The sequence below is a fragment of the Eumetopias jubatus genome, unplaced genomic scaffold (genome assembly GCF_037043125.1).
Source record: "Eumetopias jubatus isolate StellerSeaLion01/CBP00866 unplaced genomic scaffold, mEumJub1_p1.0 scaffold_1, whole genome shotgun sequence".
In the NCBI taxonomy this organism is placed as follows: Eukaryota; Metazoa; Chordata; class Mammalia; order Carnivora; family Otariidae; genus Eumetopias; species Eumetopias jubatus.
This window is the reverse complement of record NW_028274807.1, coordinates 118,177,969-118,195,712: the sequence shown is the minus strand read 5'-3', so window position 1 is coordinate 118,195,712 and position 17,744 is coordinate 118,177,969. Positions and strand designations below refer to the sequence as shown.

General features: G+C 35.6%; 1 protein-coding gene across 1 annotated transcript in view; it reads left to right on the top strand.

Annotated features, from left to right (window-relative positions):
• PLS1 (plastin 1) overlaps window positions 1–17,744 on the top strand; it is a 97,003-nt gene that overhangs the window by 70,814 nt on the left and 8,445 nt on the right. Inside the window, exons 8-12 of the mRNA XM_028099198.1 lie at window positions 3–145; window positions 2,044–2,139; window positions 4,362–4,554; window positions 9,229–9,307; window positions 13,158–13,272. Of these exons, the coding sequence (XP_027954999.1) occupies window positions 3–145; window positions 2,044–2,139; window positions 4,362–4,554; window positions 9,229–9,307; window positions 13,158–13,272 (626 nt within the window). The remainder of the gene's footprint in view (window positions 1–2; window positions 146–2,043; window positions 2,140–4,361; window positions 4,555–9,228; window positions 9,308–13,157; window positions 13,273–17,744) is intronic.

Here is a 17,744-nt window from a genome sequence, read left to right as displayed (position 1 = left end):
AGCTCTAATTGCATTGCTAAATGAAGGTGAGGATCTAGAAGAGCTGATGAAGCTTTCTCCAGAGGAATTACTGCTGCGATGGGTGAACTACCACCTGACCAATGCAGGATGGCACACCATCAAAAACTTCAGCCAAGACATTAAGGTTTATATCTTAATGTTCATAACTGTGATATAAAATAAGGATGTAGAATGCAGAAAAACAAAAAGTGTTCAGAATTAATTTTGAATTGAAGTTTATTTCATACGGACACAGTGTAGAAAATGAAATTTTGCATTTTTCTGTCTGAGGTGGATCTCCCAATTATAATTGCAAAATCCTTTTATTTAAAAAAGAACTGGTTTAAACTGATGGTTACCAGAAGGGAGGTGGATGGGGGAATGGGTGAAATAGGTGGTGGGGATTAAGGAGTACATTTGTGATGAGCACCAGGTGTTGTATGGAAGTGTTGAATCACTGTATTGTACATCTGAAACTACTATTACATTGTATATTAACTAACTGGAATTTAAATAAGGACTTAAAAATATAAAAAGGACAAAATTTTCTTTTGCAGTAAAGAAAAACTGGTTTATTGGTATTTAAGGAGAACTACAACTGGCTGTGAGAAGGAGATACTAGCCCTAGCAGATTAAAGCATTCTTTCCCATTTTATATGCCACAGAGAGACTAAGTTATAATGAGGATGTCAGTCTATTAATTTGGACTGAGACTTCCTCTGTTCACTGGACTAACGGCCCTTGTGGGCCTGACCAGTTCAACATTCTTACTACCACTTTGCCAATAACCAGCTAACAGGAGACCAAATATCTGAGGGCACAGGGAATCAGTAGACAAAAAGAATTCTTCAGGTATGTTTCTCAACCAAAATAGCTTGAAATGCTTCTCTCCTTACCGGGAGAGCTTATCAGTGAAACTATAACATTTAGTGTGCCTAACAGTTCTCCCATGGTCACTTCCTAGACATGCATTGCCAGATTGAGTCTCTGTGACTCCTTCTCTATGCTTTCTTCCCCCACCCAGACTAATCAGCATTGGCATTTATCCGTATTTTATCTCTAGCTATATTAACACCTTCAGTCAGATTATGTTCTTGTCATGATGGGCTTAGATGACAATCCTTCTTTGAAGTGACATTGTATTTCTCTGCTTTCATCTATTATATACTCATTTAAAAATTTATTTTGGGGAGCTCTGTTATTTTAAAATTCAGTTCATCAGATTTTTATTAAATCCTTCCTATGGGGTATTATGCCAGGCATAGGGGATGCAAAGATTTAGCTCTTGAGAAGCTCACCAGTTACACAGGGAGATAGACATTTAGTGGATGGATATTTCAGTTACATATTGGTATTAACAAGCCACTCAGAACTTAATAGCTTAAAATAACCATATCGTTTCTCATGATTCTGTGGGTTAATGCGGCTTGGTTAAGTAGTTCTGCTTCAGATGCTTTTGTTTGGGATAAAACTCATTTGCATTCAGCTGTCAGTTGGGCTGGTCTGGAGGGTGCACAAGGGCACCACTCACATGTCTAGTGCCGCACAGCGTCTCCATGAGGCCTTTCCATAAGGCTAGCTTGTGCTTCCTCACAGCGTGATAGTCTCAGATAGTTGGACTTCCTCCGTGGAGGCCAACTTCAAGAGGGAGGAAGCAGAAGCTCTTAACAGCTTGGGCCTGGAAGCCCCAGTACATCACTTTCATTGCATTCTCTTGTTCAGAGCAAGTCACAAGGCCAGTCTCAGTTAAAGGGGGGAAGGCTTCCAGAAGATAATACTTGACCCTAATCTTAACTGACGCTTGGGGTGTAAATACATGAAAAGGTGAGGAAAGGTATTCTAGGTGTAGGGAACAGTGTCGCTAGAAGCTGTGAGGTGTGAAACCAGCATAGTGCATTCAGGAGCCTGTAAGTAATAAGTAAAGTTACTAAGTTATTCCATTCTTTAAGATGAGGACAATTTCTTCAGTTTGAGTACTATTTCCCTAAATCAAATGATGATTTTATTCATTTAAAAAATTCTATTTCATGTCTTTCCTTAAAGGATTCAAGAGCCTATTTTCATCTGCTTAATCAGATTGCACCAAAAGGTGACCGGGGTGATGAACGTACCATTACCATTGACCTTTCAGGATTTAATGTAAGTACAGTTTTTAATTAAAGGTTTTTATGTTTCAGTAAACTATACATTGACAAAATTTACCATTTTAACCATGTTTAAGTGTACGGTTCTTTGGCATTGAGTACATTTGCAGTGAGTGCAACCATCACCACTATCCATCTCCAGAACTTTTCATCATCCCAAAGTGAAATCTATACCTGTTAGACAATAACGCCCTATTCCCTTCTCCCCCAAACCCCTGGTAACCGCTGTTGTACTTTCTATCTCTGTGAATTTGACTAGTGAGTACAGTCAGATTTAGAGTGCAATTCTCTATAGGCAGCATTCCCTGATGGAGTCCTCAGCTCTTCATTAAACCTTGGCCCTTTGTTCTTCAGAAGTTTTTCATGCCCTAGGCTTCAGATCTCCATACTAAGCCATCTGGCTGTGATAACTGAAGAAGGGTAATTACAGAATTCTGATGTTGAGTATGTGTGGAATTAACCGTACATCCACTTCTTCCTGGTGCAATATAACTGGAACTCACAAGGGTGCTTTGGTGACTATCACTGTATACTAGGAAAGGGAGTAGCAAACCATTGCTAAGCAACTGATAATCAGTTCTTCCAACTTATATTCAGAAATACACAAAATAAAAGATGGCAGTTTCTAGTGTTTATGGTGTAGGAAGGACTGACGCAGATCCTGGCCTAGCTAATGCATTTCCTAGGAAGCCCATTTTTTAGCATAAGTTGTAAATACTGGGGATAGTTCTGTCTCAACGTTAAAATATGATCAGATATAGTTTGTATGAAAATCTATTAAGTATTTAAAGTGCAACATCCATAATGGTTTTAAAGGCAAATTGAGTCATTACAAATGAATTATATTTTACATTATTACAATGAAACATTTGAGAAAGTATTGCAAAACTGCAAAATTAGCAAATTAGTTTGAGTCAAAAAATTAAGAACTTAAACGTACGGAAAATTTCAAACATAATAAAAAAATGAACAAACTCACTATAATAAACTACCCTGTGCTCATCCCCCAGGTTCAACAACTATCAGCTCATGGTTAGTCTTTATTCATTTATCACCTGTACTTCCTCTCCCATGTTATTTTGAAGCAAACATTTGCTTCAAACATTTCATTGATAAGTATTTCAATATGTATTTCTAGAAGATAAACTTGAAAAATATAACCATAATACCTTATCAGACCTAAAGAAATTAGCAATAATCTATATCATCAAAATATTTAGTCAACATTGGCATTTCCAATTGGTCTTAAATGTCAGATTTTCTTTCTATAGTTTATTTGAATTAAGATCTGAATAAGGTCCACATATTATTATTTGCTCGTGTCTACGTTAGGAACTTTTTATTGCTTAATAGCATTAAACCTATTGCTTTCTCTGATTTCACTTACATTTTTACTTTTTTGTAACTGATGCACAAAATGAGATAAGTCATAATTCTTGGACATGATACACTCTCATCATGGGTCCGTGCATGTCCCTCTTTTTATTTATTTTTGTTTGTAGTTGTTTTAACAACTACAAGTCCGTATGAACCGTCACTCCAACAAGAAAGCTAAGGCCTTGATAGTAATTTATGTTTAGCTTTCTTCTTCTTCCCTATTCCATCTTTCTGCCTCACCTTAATGTGATAATCACCGTCTTCAGTCTTACGCTCATTGTTCTTTTGCTTCTCTTTTTATATAGTTTTCTTTCAACCAAATATATCCCTTACAAAACTAAATTTGTCATTTTACTTTTTAACTTCACATAAAGCTTATTACCTTGTACTTAAATGCTTATTTTGAACATATATTGCTAAGTCACTCACATTGTTCGATGTTACTATATAAATATGACACAGTTTGTCTCCTTTCCTGTTGACAAGCACTTGGTTTGTTTCTAGGATTTCGCACTTGTGAAAAGTGCTATTCTTCTGATTTTAATAATTTTTTATTTGTATCCCAACTTGTTTTTCATTGAGAAAAGAGTCTACTGGAAATATTATTCAGAGTAGAATGGGTGAGATAACTAAGCCTCTTAGCCAAAAGGTATGATCTTGACCAAATTATCTATAATTTGACCAGTAGGAGCTGACTGATAGAAAATTTGAGAGTTTATTTTGATCTATCATTTAATATATTTCTAGAAAAGTGATTACTTTTAAATATGTGTATCAATAAAAAAATTATGCCAATCAAAAGTTTAATGTTGACCGTTTTTGTTTTATTTTGTTGTTTAGGAGAAAAACGACCTGAAGCGTGCTGGATTCATGCTTCAAGAAGCAGATAAACTGGGCTGCAAACAGTTTGTTACTCCTGCAGATGTGGTTTCAGGCAATCCTAAACTTAATTTAGCTTTTGTAGCTAATCTGTTTAACACATACCCGTGCCTACACAAGCCTGATAATGACATCGATATGAATTTACTGGAAGGTATGTTCTTTCTGCCTTTAATTGCTTCACTGTTGCATCTTCTTGTGGTATTGACCACTTCACTGTCAGAGGTAGGGGATTGTGGTGGGAGATGCAGTTTACTGTGTGTAGGCATGTGCATCCATTAAAAAGTTCGTATTAAGGAAAGTGGTTGTTGGTTTTGTTAAAAGAGAATGCTGGGGTAAATCTTACTTGTCTGTCATTTCTCCATCAGAGTTTAGTGAAAACTATCATACATTTAAAGTAGTCTCTTAAATGGCCACATAACATAACTCCACCACCAATATGGACAATGAATTATCTATTGGAAAAAATAATCATTTTGTAGCTTTTTTTCTCCTTTGAAAGCTACAGTTTGACTCCAGTATTGTTCTCTTTTTAATGTTTTTAATGTACATGAAAAAATTTTAAATATTCATTACTTGTCTTGTTGTGTGTGGGCTATTGTTATCTGTCTCATAATTTATAATACTTTCCTGTTTTGCTTCGTGAAATGCAGATTTGACCCCTCCTAATGTAGGTACTGTATTTAGTACTTTTCTATACCCTATAAATACATTCATTCTGAATGTTCTTTTTATTAGTACCATTTATTCTTTCTCTCTGGGTTGATATTTATTTTTTGCATTGTTCATGCTGTGTTTTTTCTGTCTTAATATGCCTAAAGAATGACAACAAGGAAGAAACACAAATGAAACTGAATTAGAATAGCATAGCAAGGCTTGATTATGTAAACTCTCCCCTGAATTTGCTTTCTATAATGATGGGATACTATAGTTGTAAACACACTAAAAATCAGTTTTGACAATTGGATTTCGTGTTGTAAAGCCTTTATCCCTCTCCTGTGAATAAACACACTTACCTTTTATCACTGGTAATCTTTGGAAGGATCTGTTTAGGTTTTATTTGTATTAGTTATGTTACATTTCTTGACTGTCATTGAAGCTTATGATATATGAATTGTCGTGACGACAGAAACATTCTTGCTATCTAGTTCTTTCTCCCTATCTTTGTTTCCTGGCCTGTCTTCTTTTTGGTTCTCATACTCTCATACGCATACCCAAACCCATATTAGAATCAGAACTAAACATGAAAACAGTGACAGCAGTCAGAGGGAGGGGCCCATCCTAAAATATTCTCACTAGTTGCCCTGGTTTGGAGAAGGCAGTCTTCAAGTAGGATTCTTGTTGGCAGAGAGAATCTGACGTTGCAGAGTCCTTTCTCTCGCATCACCTGCCTTACTCCCTTCCTTCCCCGGGGAGGGGGATAGAATGAGAAATCAGTTTCATGATCTTCTTCTCTTTGACTGCCAAAACCAGAGTTCCAGTGTCCTTGACACTTTATAATTGCATCTTCTTGATTAATGAAAGAAGTTTCAGATTTAACAAGTATGTTCTTTGAGGAATATGATTAATTCAATTCACTCTTCCTGAGGTCCAGTAAAATAGACTATATTCTCTACATAGATATGTAATTGAGAGGAAAGATAAAGACTATATTCTCAAAACAAAAAAAAGACTATTCTCTGCATAGGTATGTAATTGAGTAGGAAGATAGATAAAAGTATAGATTTTTCAGCAGAGAAATTGAGGGTGAGGGATTAGAACTTTAAAAAAAATTAAAACGGAAGACTGCTAAGTTTTCATCAGTCTGGAAAATTTCAAAATGCCTCTGTATCTTACAATAGAAGGCATTGTTTAGAGTGGCATATTAAAAATGATCTTTTTATAGTCACTGAGTTCTTGCTAGATATCTTTTCCAACTTGCTCTTTTGTCATGTTTGAATTCTTTTGCTAGTGTTCAGCATGCTTTTGGAATTTTTCAGTGTGAATAGGATTGCTAAACATTTCCATTAGTATTTACTCTATATAAGAAGATACTATGGGAAATATTTATCAATCATCTTTATTTAGAACATATGTATATCCTGATACGTCTGCCAAAAAATGTATTTGACTTCGACTGTCATTGGAATTTCTCCTCTGTAAATTTGTTTTTATAGATCCTTATGAAATTTGAAGCTTGACTTTATCACATCCCATATTCATGTTCTCATTGGTAAAGAATTTTATCTGAATGGAATTAGAGAAAATTAAAAGCCCAACTGAATAAAAAAGCCCTTCATATTAAATTGAGCCAAATATGTGGGCTATGTATAGAGAGGCCATCTCAGAATTCATTTGTGGTGATAGAAAATATATAGTCCGTGGTATTACACTTTGTTCGAATTATGGGTCCACCATTTAGTATCTGTGTGACTTCCATGAGCTTTGGTTTTCTCATCTATAAACCAAGATTAATAATACTAATTTTGAAGAATTACAGAGCAAGTTAAAATGACCTTTGAGGAATGAAAGAGTTTAGCATACAGTATGTGCTCAGTAATAGGTTGGGAAGAGGAAAACATCACTTCGCACATTTAGTGAGTGTTAAATATATGTTAGTTCCTTTTCTTTCCTCTTAGTAGTCTATTTACTGTATATTTGTTATTTTTTTCTGAAATTTTTGTCAATTGCAGATGTAAGTTTGGCCCTGAAACGGAATGTTTTATAGTTTTTTCTATCTTTTATATCAGCAATCAACATTTAACTTCTAGGATTGCTTTAGTTGTCTGCAATACAGACAACATTTACAATCTGGAATACATATGTTTTTGTAATGCTTTATCATGGCTCTTGCACAAATGCGTAGTGCTTCTGGCTTTGAGCATTTATTTACCAAGACAATTTGAAATGGCATTAGATAAATAAATGCTCACTTACATAATCTATTTTACTTTCCAGGCATCAAAAATGAAAATAATAACAATATAATCAGTTGAGAACAATGGGAAGAAATATGAACCCCTGAAGCTTATAACAGTTTCAGAACTCAGTCAAAATACTAGTATCTTTTTAGGTATTATTTGCTGTATCATCCGGTTCAGCAGAATTTGGATATTATTTCAATTAAAGATTAGACTGTTGTTACACTATCAATGTTTGTAATTTTAAAACATAACTTGGATTTTCCCAGAAGGAAATAATGTAAAATTTCTCTAATTACTAGTGAAAAATCAATTACAGATTTTAATATAGAAACAACTAAAAGGTAAATCCAAGTCACATGCATCAAATTGTTGATGATAGTACACTTATATTTATGTTGCTTTGGGGAAAGTTCAGATATTTAATTTATACTTGTTTAATAACTCCTACAAACAGGGAAGCATGGTTCCTAGGATATTTAGTTTAACTTGGTTCTTTTTTTAAAGGGTTTTCAAGTAGGTTATTTATCATAAAGTGATAGTGGCAAATACAACAGACTGGTCATTACCTTTTATGCAGGCCAGAGGGAACAAAATTTAAGAAATTATATGGCTACACAATTTAATAGAGTAAGAATTAAAGTAGATTCTGGGAATGCCGTTAGGTATTAGCATAGAAAATCAAATGAAAATATAGTGGACAGATTATTTCCCGAACAGCTGCACAAAATAACAGAATCCTTTAGATTTTATAAGGTTTGGTTTCTTTTCTGGGTGTGCAAGGTTATATTACCTGTGGCACTTATTCTGAAGATGATTGCAGGGATGGCTCTATAGGAATGGGTCCCTGGGGCCCAGATGGTTATAGATTTAGATGATTCATTGTTCTGGGAATCCCACATGAGTCAAAGTCTAGAGAGTGACATGAACTAGCCTACAGTTTAGAAGTGATGAGAGGTGTAAATGTTTCAGTTTTTCACGAGTCTGGTGATGAGATGTAGGTTAGGACATTCCATTGCCCCCTACCTTTGCTGAAAATAAATAATACTACAGATAGTCACCAGGATTTGCAGTCTGGGAGATGACTAGAAGCAGACATGGCAAGGAGAGTCCCTCTTGCTCTCTGCCCACTTTGTGGTACATGATAGCCCACATTTTCTTATAGATGCTATGAAGGGAATGCTCAGGGAGGCTAGGTAATCACAGGTTAAAAGTGTCTGCAAGGAGTTTCTTGCTGAGGTGATCTCTGAGGTCTAGGGACTTACTAGGATAAGATGTCTTTCTCTTAGCACCCTGTTTGGGGGCTGTGTCCCTCATGTGTTTTCAGTAGTGACAATCTAAAATAACTCAGGAAGCCTGTAAAATAGTTCTGTCCCTTCATTGCTTATTTTTATATTACCTGTAATCCCCCTCTCCCCTTCATTGCTGTTTGGTGTAATTAAAATGTAAGTTTGCGTGCCCAGAAACTTCCCCGTGTAAAACCAAAATCTATACAAATTTAGAAACACTGCATTGGGAAAAGCACAGCTTTTCTTTTGTGTTTACTGTGCTGATGTTACCCTGACTGCTAAAAGATTTTGTTTCATTAATTTTTAGCCAGTCCCTTTTGCATGTAATCGTAACTACAGATATGACCATATAAGTTTCTTTGTCACTTTCTGGACAGAGAAACCCATGACTCAGTAGTTCACAGACATCAAAGGACTCGAGAGAGAAATTTAGAGCAAATGGAGGCCTTCTGGACAGAGGGGGGTGGGGTGGGGAGAAGGGACTTTGGCAGTAAGACTTACCTTTCCCCAAAAGATTGTAGTATCACAGAAACCACAGCAAAGTATGTATGGCTGGTTTGCACCTGCCAGGATGGCTTAAAATATATTTCTTGATGCCTTTTGTCCGGAATCATCAGTATGAACTTGTGTCTACTCTAGGAGAGAGCAAGGAAGAGAGAACATTTCGGAACTGGATGAATTCCCTGGGGGTCAACCCATACATTAATCATTTGTACAGGTAAATATTTTATTGTGTTTTAGTTTTATAGCCAAAATCCAACTTTTCTAGTTTCAAACCATAGGTATGTTTACATCAGTACATTTTCTAAAAATCACAAGAATTTTAACCAACATTTATAATTTCAGAATGCTAGAGATTGGCAATACAATGGATTTTTAAAGAAAAGTAAAGTATTATTTAAAAAGATCAGAATATGATAATAGTTACAATTTTTGATGATATAAACAACCAATTTGGTAAAGATAATTCATCGTACTCTTTTATAATTATTGATCAGAAAAATAAAATATTTCAACTGTAACAGATTAGAATAGTAATATTTTATAAATTGTTCTTATCATTATATCAATATTTTAAATTATAATTCACACTTTCTATTTTTGCCAAAATCTACCTCAAAAGACCAATTCACTGGCCAGTTGAGGATTTATGATACAGTAATTTCTGCTTCTTGGTGTACATGCAAAATTTTGTTTAAAATCTAAAACTAGAGCACCTGGGTGGCTCAGTCGGTTAAGCGTTTGCCTTCGGCTCAGGTCATGATCCCAAGGGCCTGGGATCGAGTCCCTTGTTGGGCTCCCTGCTCTTCAGGGAGTCTGCTTCTCCCTCTGCCCCTCCCCCCGCTTGTGTTTTCTCTCTCTGTCTCAAATAAAATCTTTAAAAAGATTAAAAAAATAAAATCTAAAACCAGTACTACCTTATGGTAACTGGCTTTGATGTGATGGACTGATATTTGATGAACTCTTTAAAAGTGTGTAAATTCCACCTAGATGACAGATATATATCATTTAGACTGGAACTCTCATTATAGTAGCAAGGCAGTAAAGGAATCAAATCCTGGGGGTGAGGAGGGGTGAGGGAGGGATAAGATCTTTATAGAATAATGGGAAAGAATGTCTGTAATATATATTTGAGAGAAAACAATAATACATCAGGGGTACCTGGGTGGCACAGTCGGTTAAGCACCCGACTCTTGGTTTCAGCTCAGGTTGTGATCTCAGAGTCATGATCTCAGGGTTGTGAGAGCGAGCCCTGTGTGGGGCTCCACAGTCAGCAGGGAGTCTGCTTAAGATTCTCTCCCTCTGCCACCCCCATCCCCTCTCTGCCGCTCTCTCTCTCAAATAAATAAATCTTTTTTAAAAAAGAAGAAAATAATAGGTCTAGTGTGATTCCATTTTTATTTTAAAATTAAGTATATACAAAGCATTGCCATTTTTTTTTAAACTGGTCATTACTTTCAATGTTAAGTTATTGTTTATTCTGGTCTCTTATTTATTTCTGATTTTTCTTTATTATTTCTTTCCTCTACTAAATTTCAGATAAGTTTCTTCTTTTTCTAGTTCTTTGTAGTGTCATGGTAAGTTGTTTATTTGAACTTTTCTTAATATAAGCATTTATAGCATAAAAAATGTTGGGATTAAACTGTTTTCTTATCTTGCAGAAAAATTGTGTGTATACACATTTGTATATGAATTTTTTAAAACCCCAGAGGGATGAATACCAAACTGTATGCATCCTGGGTAGTAGGATGGAGAGTAGTGAGAAGACTTATTTTTAATCTTAATGACTTAAATATGCTTTTTTTTTTTACAATGAGCATGTAAATTTCAAAGTAAATTTCTTTTTAAATTACAAAGTAAATTTAATACTAGGGGACTAAGATTTGTTGAGTGAGACTCATGGTAACTTTGTCATAAATGTCATGATCACTAGAGTTCTCTATGGTTGACAGTGGAGGAGAGAATTGACCACATTTTTTAGTCAAAGTCCTGAAGTGCTAGCATAGGACTTCTAGGCATATGTAGTTTTATTTTGGAAAAGGGAATTCAGAAAATTCTCAAAAGTAACATAACCCTCAAGAGAACTATCATATATAGAAAAACAGTAGCCAGAGGTCTAGTTGGCGCCAGAACCGTGTGTCCAAGAATTTGTGTCTGGATCATATTCCTAAACCCTAAGTTATTTTAACTCCTCTCCTGCAGTACACCAAATCTAAAGCAAACCAAAGCATTAGCATAATTTAGATTGATTTTAAATGAAAATTCTCTCCCCTACACAAGTTATTTAATATATTTGAAGAAATGTTAGTCCTAGAATTTTTCTATGACAGGTTGCTTCAGGAATACATCTTGAATTCTCTGGAAATCATTTCAACTCTCTGGACTTCAGTTTCCCTATTTGCAAAACATGAATAATAATACTTTCTAAATAGAACTAAGAATGAATTCACCTAAAGTAAAAAAGAAAAATGCAGAACCAATACAAATCCTTTAGTTGGGTGCCTGGGTGGCTAAGTTGTTAAGCGTCTGCCTTCGGCTCAGGTCATTATCCCAGGGTCCTGGGATCGAGCCCTGCATCGGGCTCCCTGCTTGGTGGGAAGCCTTTTTCTTTCTTTCCTACTCCCCCTGCTTGTGTTCCCTCTCTCGCTGTGTCTCTCTCTGTCAAATAAATAAAATCTTAAAAAAAAAAACAACAAATCCTTTAGTAATTTTTTTATATAAAATTCTCCATGTGGTTTTATAGATAACCCAGTCAGCTCTTAATTGCCTTCATAATAGATTTTATCTTTCCATCACTCAGCACAGGGCCCAGTCCCCTTCACTGCCATAGGGTGTGTATCCAGAGTTGCAAAGTAACTTTCATATGAATCTTAGCAAAACAACTCTGTGAACAAGCTGTTGAAAGAGAAAAACCACATAATACATCACAGAGCCAGCAATTTTCAAAATCAATTGATGTTGCTTTATGTCCTTAGCATACAAAACTGAAAACAGACTCAATGGATATACTTTGAGCATCTCAGAAGGATGTGTTTTTCTGAATCCAAAGTAGTACTATTCTTACTTCAATAACGCCTACTTGCTCATAAATTCCTTCCTTTTAACCCTCATTATTTAACATGAACAACTGCCTACTTTGTAGCTATTGTGATTTTTGTATATTTTTAAAGGTTTTAAAAATCATAATATGTAAGTAATACATGAACTTACTCTCACTGTACAAATTTCAGGAAGTGTGTAAGTAAGTAGAATGAATTAAAACATGATAATACTTCTCTTACATCTCCCATATTCCTTTTTTCTTGCTCAGAGGTATTGCTGTTAACAGTCCATAGCACATATAGGTATTTAAATACTCTCAATTTTGAAAATAAATTTTATACATGGTGAACTGTATGCAGTGTTCTGCCACTTGCTTTTTTAAGCATAATATATCTTGTAAGGCTTTTCATGTCAGTACATAGAGATCTACCTTATTTCTTATGGTGGACCAGGAGTCCATGGTATGGATGGTTTATTCAACAGTCCCCTACTGCCAGGCATTTAAGTTGCTTCCAAATTTATGAATAATGTGGCAATGAATGTCTTTTTACTTCTGTCTTTGTAAACATTTATAAAAAAGTTTTGGACAGATTCTGGGTTGACCACTGAATTCTGCTCCTGAGACCAATATTACACTGTGTGTTACCTAACTAGAATTTAAATAATTTGAGAAAAGAAAAAAAAAAGTTCTGGGTCAAATGATACATCTTGTCCTTTTTTTAAGCTTTATTTATTTTAGAGAGCGCGCACGAGCGAGTGGGGGGAGGGGCAGAGGGAGAGAAGCTCAAGCAGATTCCCTGCTGAAAATGGAGTCAGACATAGGGCTTGATCTCATGACCCATGAGATTATGACCTGAGCCTAAATCATGAGTTGGTCACTTAACTGACTGAGCCACCCAGCTGCCCTTGTCCTGTCATTTTTTTAAGGATTAAATGACCCTGTTGTGTTTTTGAAGACCTAAGCCTATATCCATTGTGCTTAATAAAATTTCCTCCTCCTTCATCATCTTTTCCTCTTGTTTTAGTGACCTTGCAGATGCTTTAGTGGTCTTTCAGCTCTATGAAATGATCCGCGTGCCGGTCAACTGGAGCCAGGTCAACAAACCTCCTTATCCTGCTCTTGGAGGGAACATGAAGAAGGTGAATGAGATAATCACCAAGGATATGTTGTTACTGTTCTAATATGAAACAAAGGATTTGGAGTTTCATAAAGCTTAGTAATGTGTGGTCTGTTCCCATGATTCTTTTTTTTTAATTTTATTTATTTATTTGGCAGAAAGACACAGTGACAGAGGGAACACAAGCAGGGGGAGTGGGAGAGGGAGAAACAGGCTTCCCGCTGAGCAGGGAGCCCAATGTGGGGCTCGATCCCAGGACCCTGGGACCATGACCTGAGCCAAAGGCAGACGCTTAATGACTGAGCCACCCAGGCGCCCCTGTTCCCATGATTCTGATTTAACCCAAAATGTGTTAAGCTTAATAGCCCTTTTATAAATGTTTGGAAAGATGAAGACCGTTCGCTCAGTCAGACACTTTATGTAACTGTTTTTGTCTTTAACAAGTTGTAGTACTTAATTTTCTTTGAGGTGCATCATAAATGCTTTCCTATATTATAATCCCCAGAACTTGCCAAATCTTCACTGGTTATTTGTTAGTAGCTTTTGACAGATATTTACTGATTACCTACTACCTATACAGTGCAATTCAAGATATAAAATAGTACAAGACATGGAGTTGGTCCTCAAGAAGCCTAAAGAAATTAGAGATATGTGTACAAACTAATGTAGTGTAACATATGTAGAAGTGAATGTATTTTTTAAAGATTTTATCATTTATCTGACAGAGGGAGAGCACAAGCAGGGGGAGCAGCAGGCAGAGAGAGAGAGAGAAGCAGGCTCCCCGCTGAGCAGAGATCCCGATGTGGGGCTCGATCCCGGGACCCTGGGATCATGACCTGAGACGAAGGCAGACACTTAACTGACTGAGCCACCCATGCACCCCTATCGAAGTGAATATTATGAGTTCTAAGGAAGAAAAGACCACAGGCTGCACTTATCATGAGATACCTCATGCAGGAGACGGTATTTGAGTTAGAGTTTGAGAAAGGAGGGTGGAGAGGGGCTAAGGATCAGGAAAAGGGATAGTGATGGGAAAATATAAAATGCATTTCTGGGAATTGGAGGGAATATGTTGGCTATAGCAGAGGATTCCAATAGGTAAGAAGACCCTAAAAATTTCAACTGGAGCCAAGTGTTGAGAACCTTGACTGTCAGATTAAAGAGCTTGCATTTTAAACTAGAAGTAATGGGAAGACATTAAACATTTTTGAGCAGGGCAGTGACTTGATTACAGTCAGTGGGAGACTATCTGGGAAATGAATGATGATGATTCCATAACTGGAAGCCTGGTACCTCCCACTCACTTTAATCCATTTTATCCATTCCCCCCTCCTCCCCTCTGCAGCCACCAGTTCTCTGTATTTATGGGTCTGTTTCTGCTTTTTTTTTTTTTTTTGCTTTTTTTTTTTTTCTAAATTCCACATATATGTGAAATCATATGGTATTTGTCTCTTCAGGCTGATTTATTTCACTTAGCATAATACCCTCTGGGTCCATCCATATTGTCGCAAATGGCAAGATCTCATTCTTTTTTATGGCTGAGTAATATTCCTGTGTGTGTGTGTGTGTGTGTGTGTGTGTGTGTGTATACACATATATATCACACATCTTTATCCATTCATCTATCAATGGACACTGGGTTGCTTCTGTTTCTTGGCTATTGTAAATAATGTTGCAATAAACATAGGAGTGCATGGATCTTTTTGAGTTGGTGTTTCTATTTTCTTTGGGTAAATACCAGTACTGGAATTACTGGATTGTGTAGTGTTTCTATTTTTAATATTTTGAAGAACCTCCATACTCTTTTCCACAGTGGCTGTACCAGTTTACATTCCCACCAACAGTGCACAAGCTTTCCTTTTTCTCCACACCCTTACCAAAACTTGTTCTTGTCTTTTTCTATTTTTTGGAATAGTTTGAGAAGAATAGGTATTAACTCTTTTCTTTCTCTCTCTCTTTCCTTCCTTCCTTCCTTCCTTCCTTCCTTCCTTCCTTCCTTCCTTCCTTCCTTCTTCCTTCCTTCCTTCCTTCCTTCCTTCCTTCCTTCCTTCCTTCCTTCCTTCCTCTTTAAATATTTGGTAGAATTCACCTGTGAATCCATCTGGTCCTGGACTTTTGTTGGGTGATTTAAAATTTTTTTAAATTTAAATTCAATTTAATTAACATATACTGTATTATTAGTTTCAGAGGTAGAATTTAGTGATTCGTCAGTTGCATACAACACCTAGTGCTCATTACTTCAAGTGCTGGGGGATTTTTGATTACTGATTCAATTTAATTACTACTTATTGGTCTGTTCAGATTTTTTCCCAATTCAGTTTTAGAAGATTGTATATTTCTAGGAATTTATCCATTTTTTCTAGGTTGTAAAATTTGTTGGCATATAATTTACATAGTAGTCTCTTACAATCCTTTGTCTCTCTATGGTGTCAGTTATTCTCTTTCATTTCTGATTTTATTTGAGTCCTCTTTTTTCTTGATGAGTCTGGATAAAAGTTTGTCAATTTTGTTTATCTTTTCAAAGACTGACTCTTGGTTTCTTTAGTCTTTTCTATTGTTTTTTTAAGTCTTATTTCTGCTTTCATCTTTATTATTTTCCTTCCTTCTACTATGGGCTTTGTTCTTTTTCTAGTTCCTTTAGGAGTAAGCAGATGCAAAATGTAATAGGAAAACAAAAATTAAACCACTCATTTTATCTGGAATTTTAATTATGAGATGTCACAAGTGAATCATATGTAAAATGCTTCCTTTCAACAAATACCAGCTGTTTATAGAATGGAGCATAAGCCCTGTAATAAATTCAAGATGTTTAAAAAATGAAACAGTACTTTCATGACAAAGTATCATAGAGGCTTATTTTAGAGACTTTGGGCATTCATCAGACATCACTTTGCTTCATTTGTGAAGTTCATAAAGTTGCACCACTTAAATAGTCTTTCTTCATTATTTCTTCAGTAATTCTTCTCACTTAGAACCCTGTATCCTTTTATGTAATTTTTCTCATTTTCCAAATGATCTAAGCTTCACTTTTTCCAAAGCATTTGAAGTGCTTGATAATCATTTCTCCCATTAACTATATGAAACTGCATTCTCCAGTTTTTTTTCTTGCTTGCTTTGTATTTATTCTTACCTTTATTCTTACCTATTCTTCGTTTTTTAGCCTGACACCTCTAGAAGTATCCAAGGCTCAGTTCTTGGCCCACTGCTCTTAACTTTCTATATTTACATCCTCGGAGAGCAGATCCACTTTTAGAGTGTTAAGTAGTACCATAAACAAGGCTTATCCCTAGAGCTGAATTTCTTATTCTTTCTCTAGTTTGGTACCTCTCCAGATCTTAGAAGTTTTGCCAAATTTGGAATCAACTGTTGCCACAAAAACCAGAACACATCTATTTCCTTATGTTAGCGTCCATTTCCAGGTACCCTTTTGTTGCTGGTCATATCCACGTCTCCGACCTCTAGTAACCCTGAGCACCCTTCTCACTATCATTACACTTGGGAATTTTTATCTAACTATAAAATAGATGGCCCTTCATTGAAACACATTTTGCACAAAAGTGATTATTATTACATTTGCTAGAAAATTCTCCCATTGAAACAGGTGTCAGCGGAAAATATGCTTGGTTTTTCTCCTGTTCACACTGTGACATAATCAGAACTTTGATGCTATTTTCTATAAATTAGGTATCTGGTTGTTTTTCAATTCTGTGCATTTCTATAGCATATATTTTTATTAGGCAGTCTAAATCTATAGTATAATATGATTACTAGGAAAAAGAATTTTAAAATATTATCTCATTGTATTTTAAAAAAATGCATACCTATCAAAGATTTTATGAAACTTATTGAGAGAACCAGGCAGATGCTACAGCAGGATCAAAGGATCTTCATGCATTTTTATTTGTAACAAACTGATCTTTGGGAATTTGGATTTTCTTTTTTAAACAACAATACCCATTTATTTGTGCAAATTCTATTGTGTGGTCCCTTTCTCACCTTTCCTAGAAATACTTTCTTAGGAAGAAAAATGTATCTGTATATCTCACATTGAACTGTTTTGTAATGAGGTCTTAACTAACTTGGGAAAGAAAATCAGAAGAAACCAGTTACACCATTTTTCTTAAATGTTTATTCCAAAAAGTATTTAGTAAGCACTTTTTACTACTTGTGTATTATAAGATTATGAGAGCTTACAATTTCACTGGAGAAAAAGATTCTAATACCTAAGAATTTACACACACACACACACACACACACACACACACACACCCCTGAGATAAGAAGACTAGAGAAAATAAACATCTACAGAGGCCAAGTAGACAAAAAAATTTACTAGAGAAAGGACTTAACTAGACTTATAACACTGGAAAGAAGTAGGTAGGTAAATAATTGACTTGGTGGTCATTCCTCAGATTCTTAGTGTAGGCGGGGCACAGTGATGGGTTCTGGCCTGGGGATGGAGAAGAGTATGATACAGACTTGTACATGTTATAA